The sequence below is a fragment of the Rhea pennata genome, chromosome 3, assembly GCF_028389875.1.
Source record: "Rhea pennata isolate bPtePen1 chromosome 3, bPtePen1.pri, whole genome shotgun sequence".
Taxonomy (NCBI): Eukaryota; Metazoa; Chordata; class Aves; order Rheiformes; family Rheidae; genus Rhea; species Rhea pennata.
In genome coordinates, this window is record NC_084665.1 from 20,524,311 (window position 1) to 20,536,940 (window position 12,630).

General features: G+C 35.1%; 1 protein-coding gene across 8 annotated transcripts in view; it reads left to right on the forward strand.

Annotated features, from left to right (window-relative positions):
* The window catches only part of KIF16B (kinesin family member 16B), a 146,627-nt gene that overhangs the window by 48,584 nt on the left and 85,413 nt on the right, over nucleotides 1–12,630 (forward strand). For 6 of the 8 annotated variants that reach the window (XM_062571746.1, XM_062571751.1, XM_062571752.1 and 3 more), the window contains exon 13: nucleotides 6,583–6,630. The exons of the other annotated variants lie outside the window; for them this stretch is intronic. In XM_062571746.1, coding sequence (XP_062427730.1) covers nucleotides 6,583–6,630 — 48 coding nt within the window. The remainder of the gene's footprint in view (nucleotides 1–6,582; nucleotides 6,631–12,630) is intronic. 8 annotated transcript variants of the gene reach the window in all.

The window sequence follows — 12,630 nt, forward strand, 5'->3', positions numbered from 1 at the left end:
TATCGTTATAATTAGCCACATCGTGCAGTTCTCTTCAGGGAACTTTTTATCTGAAGTTCATAGGAGTTCTGTCAATATAAGTTCTAATGTGTCAAGGAGCAGGCGTTCCAGCTTGATAGATTTGTTGTGGTAATTCTGGGAACAAAGGCCAAGTTTCTTGGAAAGTAATCTTGAATCTATTAAGACTTCCAATAGAAATAACTTGCAACACCTTAAGTATAATGGTGCTTTTGGATGCCACTAAAATAATGTGGTTCTGTGTATTAAAAAAGGCAGCTGCATTTCAATGACAAACAGCTGACAATGAGTTTTGAGAGAGAAACAATGAAAAATAGAAAAGGTAAGCTGACCTTATGAGACTAGTAACTGATCCTGTAATTCTCTTTATTTTTAAAGAACTAGCATCATTAATTTCCCATCATTTTAGCTTCACTATGTTAGTGGTTGCTCATTTGAGCAGTTCTGCATTCTGCATCTGCCTTTTAATTGACATTCATTTGAGAGAGCTATTGATGCCTGTGTGGGCTGCTGTCGGAGCAGCTGCATTTGCACAGTAAGCTGTTCACAGCAAAACTATGCTTTTCTGATCTTGGTTGTTGCAGACTCTTTAATGGGTTTTCTTGATTGATGAGGGTGGTGTGGCCTAGAGCTCTAGGAGACAGCAGAAGATCTGATTAGGAGTTTGTTCTCAGTTGTAGTTTTCTTTGTGTCTTTGAGAGGTAGAACTCTGTTCCTCTAAAAAGAATGAAGTGTTTTAATTGTACTGTAACTTTTTAATTGTACTAAAACTGGCTCTGGTAGCCAGAGGGATGGTGTTATTTCTCTGTCCTGTTGACTGAAAGGAGAGGATGTGGTAGCAGTTTTGTGCCTTGTTTAACATACACATGCATGAGACGATAAGCATTCCCTTTCATAATGAATGATGATATAAATAGTTATTTTCTTGCTTTTAAGGAAGAACATATTCCTTAATTTTAAAAAGCACTTGTTAAAATCCCAGTACAGTACAAACCTTCATTTGGCTTGTCCACAGATTGTAAAGTGTTTGCCTCACCACTAAGGATGTGTTCCATATTACCTCCTCCCCCCCTCCACCCCCCCCGGCCCCCAGATAGCACCTACTTCTATTCTACCAAAAAATACAAAACTCATGTTGGTGTTCTGGAAGCTGTATCTATGTCATGCTGAACACAGTATAGCATTGGACAAAATTTTGATAACATATGCACTGTTCAGTAGAATACAGAAAAAGCTTATTTAACAAGCACCAAGTGAGACAGTCAGCTTCACTGATTCAATGCAGAACAAATCAGTTTCCCCTAGTTAGTGTGTAGCCTGTCACGTTGATGGGAATCTCAAATATTTCAAAGTTGTTTTCTTGGAATAGATATCCTTTTTGTTTTGTGTGTCACAATTAGACATGATTGAATTTCTTTCAGCTGCTATTTTGTCTTGGCTGATCTTTGTGGTGTGTCTTGTAGGGGAGACAGCCTGGAGAGCAAAAAAGTAACAAGTAAAAGTAACAAATTCCCATCTAAAACTCAGAAGTTAGATACAAAGCTCCTCTTCCCCCCCCCCCCCCCCACCAAGAATCACTATTAGGAAGCCCAAAACAATTTTCACAATCTTTTTTTTTTTCTCCTGTCCTTTATTCATCCATATGATCACATCCCCAGTATGTGGTTTTGTCATGGTTTGCTGTAGAAATTCCTTTTTCCTTTGTTAGCTCTGTGAGTATAGTTATGCCTTGACAAATCTTCTTACATTCTGAACTATAAATAATCTTCCTAAATTTAGCATTTCCTTGTATTTACTGATGCACATTTCCAATATTTCTTATCGGCAGGATGATCATGAATTATGAGAGTGCAAGTTGTCGAGAAAAGTGTTGGTGAAATGTCTTCCATGAGGAAATGCAGTATTCAAAAAAAAAAAAAAAATAAAATAAAAAAAAAAAAAAAAGGAGTGGGTCTGTTCCATTGCTTTGGCATGCAATCTGGATAGTTTAATCCATCAATACAAATGCAAGAAACTCTCTGAGCATATCTTTGCCTTGTTTCTGAATAACTTTTCTGCTGTTACTACAGTATTTTTTCCAGTTGATCCAGAATCAGGCAAGATTGCTTTATTATGTATTTTCTTTCTGTTATGTATGTGTTTTCTCCTCAGAGGATGTTATTGAACTATATAGTATAAAGAATGTGCAATCCAGACAGTCTAGTCTAACAGTCTTCCTAGAGGAAAATCAAAAATCTTATGAGCAATGATTGAGTGATGCAGTAGAGTCTTTAATGAGAGTGCAGGTTCAGTTTTATTTGTGGAGGGCAATTATCACTAAACACAATGTGCTAGTGTTTCAGGTTATCTTCATCTTAAGTACTGAAACATCTGTTAGTGTGTTAAAGCATTTTAGATACCTAATTTTAAAATACAGGCGTTTAAACAGAATCATATAGAGTAGTCAGATTTGTTTGTTTTTATTTTATTTTTTTTAGTCTAACTTATTTTGATATGAGATGAATCTCAATGTTTTGCAGGAAGTACGATTTGCCAATACATCTGGAGTTTTTACCTTTACAGATCCAGACGACCTAATTAGGATTTACTAGTCCACAATAGATCACTCATGGACTTCTCTGCCTTTAAAATGTCAATTTTTTTCGGTAGAGCTTCCAGTTAAATGTTTACATTTAATTTCTTGAAAAATTGTTTTGCTGCATCTGGCCAAATCCTTACTGAAGGATTTGTTCTGAATGTGTTTCATTCAATTCTTACATTTCCTGTATGGCACATTTCTGCTTAAAAAGTATTTTCCCGCATGAGCTGAACAAATCATGAAATCTTTGATTGTAAAAATTTGGAGGTTTATTTTGTTTTGTAATTCTTTTTCATTTCCCCCTCAAATTCTCATTTTTGGCTATGCTGCTTTATGGCAGCATAAAGCCACAAAGCTGGAGATGGGTTACTTTTCATAGCTTTATACAGAACAGCATTTCAACTTCTTGTATTTTGTAGCTACTCAGTTACATGAAGAAGCAATCTGGGATGTTATATGGAGTGAAATTATCTCATCAGCCCTTCCCCCCCTTAGCAGCTCACTACCATCCTTCTCCTCCTTGCTATAGACTTACTCAGTATGCTGTCTTCTGTTCGCTAGTCTTTTTGCTGTTGCCTTGTAGATTCCCCTGCAAACTGAGGGCTGATATGCCTTAAAGGGGGGGAAAAATGTAGAACAGGAAGGACTGAGATGCATCCCGTGGCTGTAAGGGCTACTCGTACTGAGCATTGCTCCCTCTGTTAGCAGTTACTGGCGTTAAGTAGGATACCTGGATTATGTAGGAGGATGGTCTCAGTGGGAATTTCCATGGCTGTGTTCAGGTGTCAAACCTCCACCACACAATGGTGTGGTCAATGGTAGCTTTTGACAAGATGATGGTAAGCTGAGAAAGGTGCTGACTCATGAAAACACCATCTTTTGAATTTGGGGAAAGGGGAATGATTGGTCTCTGCTGTTTTCCGGTTGAATCTGAGCATGTTTGTTTTGAAGAAAAGAAATTTCTAGTTAAGGGTAACAGTTCAAAATCACACATCCTGGTCATGATAGCAAGTTTGATTGCTCTAAGGAAGCAAGATGACCTGTCCCAATTTTAGGTGGATTGTGTTGTGCATGAACAAATGACATATCCTTAGTGGGATGGGATTTTTTTTTTTCCCCAGGGAGATGCAGTTGTCATCTGTGCTTCTGCAGCTTCTATGATGACAGCTTTTTGATAGAAACTCAGAGAAAAACAGAGTTTGGAATAATGGTATGATGATTTCTTTACAACGTGCTTCAAGTTCATTTATTTACTGATTGCGTTCTGTAAGGACACTCAGAATTTTGTGAAAGAAAACTTGTGGGGAGTGAGTGTTATATAATAAACAATTAACTTTTAAGGTGAGAAGGGAGGAAGAGAACATGATATCAGTTTTCTGATATTCATTTGAATCATGTATTGGCTCTTACAGGTCAGTGACATCCATCTGTCTTTTTGGTTAAACATATTATTTTATTTAATGTTGCAAGGAAAGTTTTTTCCGTTTTAAAGGACAACAGATAACGTCACAAATATGAAATCGTGCTTTTGGGCAGCTGACCTGCATTAAATGCCATGTATATGAGAAAGATGACCATGAATAGGGAAAACGTTTAGTAAAAAACGTAATGTTGTAGGGGAAGTTCAACTTATCTTGAGTTATCGTGTTTCTGTCATTACATTTTTAAAGGTATCAACCAATGGCCATGTTTGTTCAGTTTGAGAATTACTTCTTTTTTTATATTAAAAAAAAAACTCTCCTAGGAAGTTACCTTATCTTTGTAATGAGAAGGCTTTTCACTTAATAAGAAATACATGAATATATGTCAAAACATTTCCCTATGAATAGAGAGAGAATTGTGCAAATAATGAGAAGAGCCAGACTTCCTATGTATCAAATTTTCTGTATAATTGAGATCACCATGATATGCACCACATACCACAGAGAGCAGAAGTAAGTGGAAATAAATTCCTGGAGCGTCACTCAGATGGGAAGTGAGTCATTGTCATGTAGTCCCAGTGTTGCAAAATAATCAGCTGGACTGCCTCTTTCCTTCTACAACATTGTCTCCAAAACTTAAATTTGCGCATTAGAATGCCGAGGCCTCTGTTCCTCTTGCGCTGTAAATAACTGTGTCACATGGATGTCGCCTTCATCTCCTGTCTCATAAAGGCTGATGGTGACCTCCCACACTCAAGTGTTATATTTATTTGTGAATTTGAAAATTTATGTTCTGGTGATGCTGTAACTTGAAGCTTCTCTGGAGTTCTGCTAAAGATATGTTTCTGAGTTTTCAGTTCAAATTAAGTAACTGGATCCAAGGCAAAGAACAACTTTTACAGACAGTCTGTCCCTCCCTGTTGATGCACATTAAAAGAGTAGTTTGAGTGCTTGACCCTGTAGATGTAAATAGCAGAACTACCGCTGTCCATGCAAACTGCATTTAGTTTACCTCTATTTACACACCTTTCAATTTTGTGGTCACATAATGGTTTTCCATTATTTCTTTCTTAAATTTCATTCAGTGGAAAGATGGATGCAAAATCCAACATGCAGTTTGGAGAATGTGAAGTGAGGGAGACTGTGGTCTGTTGGACTGTGTTTGGTTAAAGAACTAGGATGCTATATAGTGAATGTAAGAGCAAGGAAAAGGAGGATATAAGTGATAAAGATTCGCTAAATCCAGGGGAATTATATTTTACCCGTGTTTAGGATGCTGAGAGGGCCTCTTCATGAAGAATTTTAATTCGGCCATTACTTCAAGGTTGCCAGTCTTATGAGACCTAAATTGATGAGCTGAATTTACTTGGGGAATAAGACACTTAACTGAGATATGCTTGGAAAGGTATTCGGTTATGTTTACTTACATGATCCTTTTTTGTAGTTTTGTGTAAGTATGAACTGGTCTAGGTAGGGAATCTCTCTATATTTTAAGATAATATATTTAAATGTTTAATACTATAGATTGCTTTTAGTAAAGTAATACTGAAGTTTATCCTGAACTTAACAAATAGTTTTTGGAGGTCATAAACTTCTATTTATCAGTGATTTTTTCTGGCTTAATCCCACCTGTCAACTGCCTCTCATTAGAAAGGATATTGTATGTGTTAAATTCAAACTGACTTCAATGTAACACAGTCTTCGTTGGCAATTTTGGTTTTTTTTGAGATGTCCACCTGTTATGTGGTCTTATTTAACTTCTGAAAATATAAAGCTCTTAGTGTTCTTGGCTGCCTCAAAGACTTAGAATTTAAATGGAAGATTTATCTTGCGTTTGTTGTAGTTGGTTGTATTTACTTGTCAGTCATTATACGCCATTATAAGTGCTGCATTGTACTCCCTATCAATCCATTAATCTTTTATATTGCCTTCATTTACGTAATGGGGTGAATTACCTCCCAGTAGATCTATAATTTTGAAGTGCAGTAACATCTGCCAGAAAAAGCTGAGAATTCAGGTAAGAGGCAAGGTTTCCCTGATACGCAGCAGTTGTGCACTGATATCCTGAAATCTCAATACAGTTATAAAAATAACATAAAGCTTTGTCAGTGAAGAAGAAAAACTAGCTTTATTTATTATAGTATGTAAATACAACTGATGTCATACTTCTTTTGGTTAACATGACTTTCTTTTATGTCACTTTATATTCACTAATAAAAAGTAGACCCATGGAGATTTTTCTGAGAATGCAAAAAAAAAAAAAAAAAAAAAAAAAAAAAGTGGCAGTCATCCAGCTTAGGTAAGTCAGGTCAATGAGCAAAGTGCAAAGGCCAGTGGTAGCTTCTTGAAGTTTGGGTAGATTGCTTCGCATTTTCTCCCTGAGGCTGTGTGGCACATTTGTGTCTTTGAAGGAAACGTTTTTTGTCTGTTAGACAGAGATGCACTAGTTGACTTTCATTGGATAAAAGGACCTAATATTTTAAAAATCGTGCATGTTTCTGTGTATGTTTTGGGTGTGATAAGTCTTGTCATCTTGCCCATTATTCCTCTTTTATGTGTGTTTAGCTCCTTGATTGGTTTGATCTGCTGCATTTTATGGCTGCATCTTATCTGGTATGTATACATGTGGTTCATTATCACTTCTGATTAAAATGGAGGCCCTTCTAGTATGGTTGCAGTTCAAGCATTTGGAGTCCTCTCATACTGTTCCTTTACTGCAGTTAAGCAACTCTACTGGGCTCTTGCAAGCTGGAGGAACTTGTTCATTTTTATTTCTTAGTTATAACTGTGAAATAAACTGTAGTTTAATTAATTGTACTTAATGAGCATTTCCTGTGTCTTATCTCCGGCTTTTAATAGGTGTACTGTAAATGCTATAATTTAAAGAGTTACTCAATTGGCAGTGTACTACTCTACAGTTTATGTATTATTAGCAATAGAACCTGAGTCTGTGTTAGAGATGTTTATTTCATTGGAATTCAAATTAAGGGAATATATGTATGGTTGATAAGAAATGTTTAATTTTTCCAACTGAATTGACCAGATTTACAAAAGAGAAGTATCAATAATCATAGTCATTTTGTGACATACATCCAGTTACTAATGATATCTGTGTCAGCTTAAAACACGAATTATTTTATACTTCAGGTATACAAAGTCAAATTGATAGTTTTTAAAGGCCACTTTATTCTGTCTTTTTGTATCATCCTCAAATGTTTGACTTGAGATCAAAAGTTTTTTTTGTTTGTTTGTTTTTGCTATTTCTAACCTTTTAATAGTCCTTTAATATGCATTAAAAACTTTACAAAAGTGACAGCTTGTATTTGCTGTCATTGACCTAGTAAAAGTGACCTAGTAAAAAAAAAAAATTATTTCTGAGCAAAGTAAGCAAGTCTAAAAGTAAATTTATGGAGAGGTGTTCCTGAAGGACAGTTATTCTTTACAAACACCATACATAAAATTTAATATATTGCAAGCAGTGTTTCCAAACACTGTAAGAAAGACATTTAATGCTGGAGGATTTTGTCCTATCTAAACAGGTAAAATATTCCCCATTTTAATTAAATGGGGAAAAACAATGATGAAATACTTTTTTTTTTTTTTTTTTTTTTTTTTTTTTTTTTTTTTTTGCATTAAAAGTGCTCATCTTTTCACAAGAGTATTTGATTAGCATGGATATAAAGACATAGATGTACCGCTGTATGAAAGATAATACACAAAAAGCATCAGATATATTCTAGTGACAATGGAAGAAAAATGGTATAACTAAAGATAATTAAGAATACTGTGGAATATGCAGATGATGCATTCTGTAATAAGATAATATTTTGTTGATCTGAGTTCCTGATCATTTGATAATTTAGTTAAGGTGTCAAAGCAATATATTAATGTGGAAGATTGCAGAATAATTTAGCTTGTGTACTTCAATTGTTTGATGAAAGCACTAGTAATTTATTCAGCAAAACAATTCCAGGGTTTTATTCTATAAAACCTCACTGATCTATGATTTAGATTTTTTTGGCTTTAGGACTGGATGACAACCTACAGCTAAATGTGGAAAGGAGTTACAAGCTAAGAAAATTGAAGTGAAAAATTGTTTGTGCTAGTAAATTAGTATCTTTAGTCAAGAGGATAGTGCATAGATCTACACCGGGTGTTTCTGTCTAATGCAAATTAAATTATGTGAGTTTTTTCTATTAATGAATAAGATATAGAGCAGTTTTTTATTAAAGTATACAGCTATGAATATAGATAAAACTAGTAGCATTACTGCACTTGTTTATGCAAAAATTCAGAAAGTTGCACATTATTGAAGGGGATATCTGAATGAAAACACATTATCTATAGAGCTGTTAGACTAAACCTTGAAGAAATTATTAACAAAAAGCACTAGATAAAGAGAATAAAAATAACCTACAAAAGAATTTTTCTCTTGTTTTCTGCAAAATGTCCGGCAGGAACTATGCAGAGTTCCCCAAATTCCAAAGTTAGGGAGGTGGTCAGGAAAGGAGCCATTTCCCTTCAAGTCAGAAGTGCTGCTTCCATGTTTTCCACTTTCCTGCAGAAATCTCTAGCAAGGTAACTCTCCAAAAGCAGAAAAACACTGCATATTGAATTATTATGTGACTCTCTTACCAGAAATTGGAGTTTAAAGTAGTGAGATTTTTCTTATTCCCGCGGAACACAGGAGAATGAGAACATTTCATCAGATAAAAGCAGCAAATGTGGATGAGGAAAGTGTTTCCTGATGTTGGTTTTAATGCATAAAGGCTGAGAAACTCATTACCGTAAGAAACTATTAAAAGACAGAAATTACCAGATTCAAAAGAGACTGAAGATTTCTGCCAATAACACATTTCTAAGGTGCATTTTTAGGGTATATACTTTGAAATATCAGCAAATCTGAGCTTAAATCAAACTATAACGTTCTTGTCCTTTGCCTTGTGTATCAGGTGTTCAAGAAAGATGATACCGGATCAGATTAAATGTCTTTGTAGCTAAGCAGCATTTATTCAACACCAGCCAATATCAGAAATTTGTACAGGGCAAGTGGGCAGTGATCTTCTTGCAGAATACTTTCCCTTTTTTCCTGTGTGCGCAGTTCCTGGAGCTCTGGGACTAGACCCTTGTGCAATGACGTGCACAAATGGTTCCCTCCTTACCTTTGCTCACCATTTGTCCAGTTCATTTTTTGAATGTACATAAGCTATTGATGCCCACAGCATCTTGCAGTTTAACAAGATCTTGCATGAAGATCATCATCTTTTGTTTTTGAATTGCTGCTAAAGAATTTTCCTTTATGTTGCCTAGTTTTCTTGTCCTGTAAGAAAGAGTGAGAATTCCCCTAATGGAGAATACTCCCACTTGTGATTTTATACATTTTCTGCCCTGCAGTTCTCTCTCATTTTCTGTTTCCCGACCTGAAGAGCATCAGCCTGGTTAGGCATTCCTTGAATGCTTGTCCAGCTTTGTTCCTTTCCTCTGTAGTCTCTCTCATTTTTCTGTTACAGAGTGACTGCAGCTTATCCAGGCATTTCTGCTCTATTTTCTGGTCCACTTGATTTTACTGTATACTTTTTTTTTTCCAGTTGCCTTTTTGTTTTCCTTCTAAATTTCTACCCCCCTCACTTCACACACAGATGCATGGGATGACAATCAAAAGAGGCAAGAACCTTCTCAAGAAAAGTATCTTCACACCCTGCAGCAGTTTGCCAGGTGCTACACCTAAGCCTGGTCTGAAAGGGTTAGCTATGGAAGTGTACGCAGTATAGCCCTCTTGGAGCACACACAGGCAGCCTGGATTTGAATGGTCTGGGCCTATCTTTTTTTATTGTAATAAAAAAAGGCAGCCCTCAGCCTCCTGGATTTGTTAAAAAGCTCTGCTATGGAACAGAAATTTCTTGCACTTGATCTCTCATCATTCTGGGATGGAGTTACATAAATTTCTGATTTCTGTGAGTTAAGCCCTGGGGTTTTTCTTCCACCTTGGTTGTGGAATGACTAGCTGAGTCTGTTGCATTTATATTTCTTACTGTCTGTTTTTGCATAATCTCTGTAATTCTGCCTATTTGCTGGGTTTTGAAATAAACATTTTAGGTGCAGAGCAAAACTTTAAGCAATATAGAGTATTGCTCAGAATGATAAATATGAGCAATTTAAAGGAAATGCAAACTGTCCTGAATATAACGGGAGTATTTCTTGCATAACTAGAGAAAAAACAATTAAAAATTAAGAACTTCCTGTATGCACAGTTTACATATATTTTATAGAGGACTTTGTGCTAGGCCACTGAGGATCTTCAGACACTTTTGTAAGCCCACAATATAATAGCATATTTGCAATGAAATCAAATGTACCCAAAGTACCTGTTAGCAAAAGAATTTGCTCTAGTTACAGTGTCTGGTTAAATATTAATGCAAGATTTCTGCCATTACCTATTTTTAGCCATAATTTCTTTAGTTAGGTATTATATGTTATTGCATAATTTAAATATGGACATCTGGACAATTTACTTGGCCAGCATAACGTTCCGTTTTTACTGAAAGTATCCTCACAGTGTTTTCTCAGAACTGTGTGCCAACAGTTAACTGTTCAATATTTAAATAGAAGAATTGAGTTTTTGAAATGGAAAGGGTAATGGAAATTAAACTGCTCCAAGAGATTCTGTTCATTAAAAGGGCAGTGTAATAATTACATATACTTATTAATGTGTGCTGGACCAGTAGCAGTAGAAAACAGCAGAGTTTTTCCTTGTATTTCACTGTATTGGTAGATTGACCAGTGAATATTAGAGATGTTTTTGGGGCTCTTTTTTTTTAAGTTAATGTAATCTGCTGTGGTTAAATAAGTAAACTATCTGTGATTCTGTTTTCAAAAATATGTTTTGTATATATAAATATACATGTATATATGTGCATACATATATATGTAGCTGCACATGTGTGTGTATATATATGTATATATATATACATTAGAGAAGCCCTATGTATCGTAAGTGTTCTTTGTCATGGGCAGTTGTAGATGATTAAACTTGTTTAGTTTGTAGGCCCAAATAGGTACTATATACAAACATTCTGTTTCTGAACTACCAGAACATATCTTGTTTGCTGGCTTGGAAATGCTTCCATTTCTGGTTAATACAGCAAACTGAATATAGCTGTGGAGAAGGGATGAGATTTCATTAAAGCTCTTGTCTGTCACAGAGCTGTTCATGAATATAACAGGATATTCCTGAGTCCTGAATTTCAAAAGACGGTCATTTAAATAAACAAAATCTTATTTTAGCTTTGTCTCAAGAAACCGATTTCTTGTGTAGCTAATCAGAATTCGGTTCTGACTAAACTTCCACTCTTCAGATGAGCTGATTTGATCTCATGACTCCTAAAGAAAACCTGTTGCACCTCACACAGTGACCTCTCAGAGTAGCCACTTAAATTCATTGGCGTGCTCCTTTCTGTATAATACTTAGCTTACTTTATTTTCCATGGTTTATGAATATATCTTAAATACAGATGGAATTCATGTTTGGATCAGGGCTAATAGATAAGATGCCTGCAATTCATTCAGATTTCTTAAATAGTACCTTGAATTTTCTTAAGTTTTCTGAATTAGTACTTTTTGTTAGGGACAATGACCTTTTCCACAGTTGTCATTTGACTTACAGATTCACTACTTTTTAAAATTCTGTTGTATAAATAAGAAGGAATCAAATTATGGATGAAGCCTAATCATTTCATCACCTTACAGTAGTTTACAGATCCTCCATTTATTTCAGAAGAAGTCAATCCTCCTTCAGAAGTGTGGTAGCAAGGGTGAAAGAAGGGCAGTTTAAATATATCTTTCTGGACTTTTTCTTCTCTTCCTTTCATTTTGGAAGAACAGAGTATTAAAGATCATTTGGTGATAGAGTTGTTGAAGTTTAGATTTGGGCAGAAGTGCACAGAAGATTGGATTTTTCATGGGAGAAGCTGGAATACTGTTTCAATTCAAGTGATTAAAGTTGAACAGTTACTCCAGATACCTGAATCAGATTCAGGATTTTTTACTAAATTATATCTGAAGATAAAACTAATCTGAAGATAAAACTAATTTACAGCAAATATTAAAGGAAAAAATTGTAATTAATCTCAGCTATTCTCTGTTGCATTTATTGTATTTATAATGCTTCCATCCAAAGGATATATTCTGTACCTGAATGATACTCATTTACAAAATAAGGGTTTAGAAACACAATTAGAGTTCTTTTAAAGTTAGATCTGAATAAATAAGCAACACATCAATTTAAATAAAAATTGCACATATTTTATTTCTGAATAGACAGAATATAGCAAAAATAAATGTCTTTAATATTAAAGACTCCAAAATGAAGAAGTATTTTTTTTCTTTATTCTTAATTGTTTGTGATATATTTTTCTCACGCAGTGATAATTTCCTTACCTCCTGGGAAGTCTTATTTTTTCCTCAGTCAGGGACGTTGGCAAATGCTTTGTTATGCTGGAAAAAATGTTCAGCTCTTAATATTTTATCAGTTCCACTGGGCCAAAGGTGCCAGCAATTGTGTAAATGGCCACCAGTCTTCAGTATTTTAAGTCTTAAGCCCTGTGATATAGGATC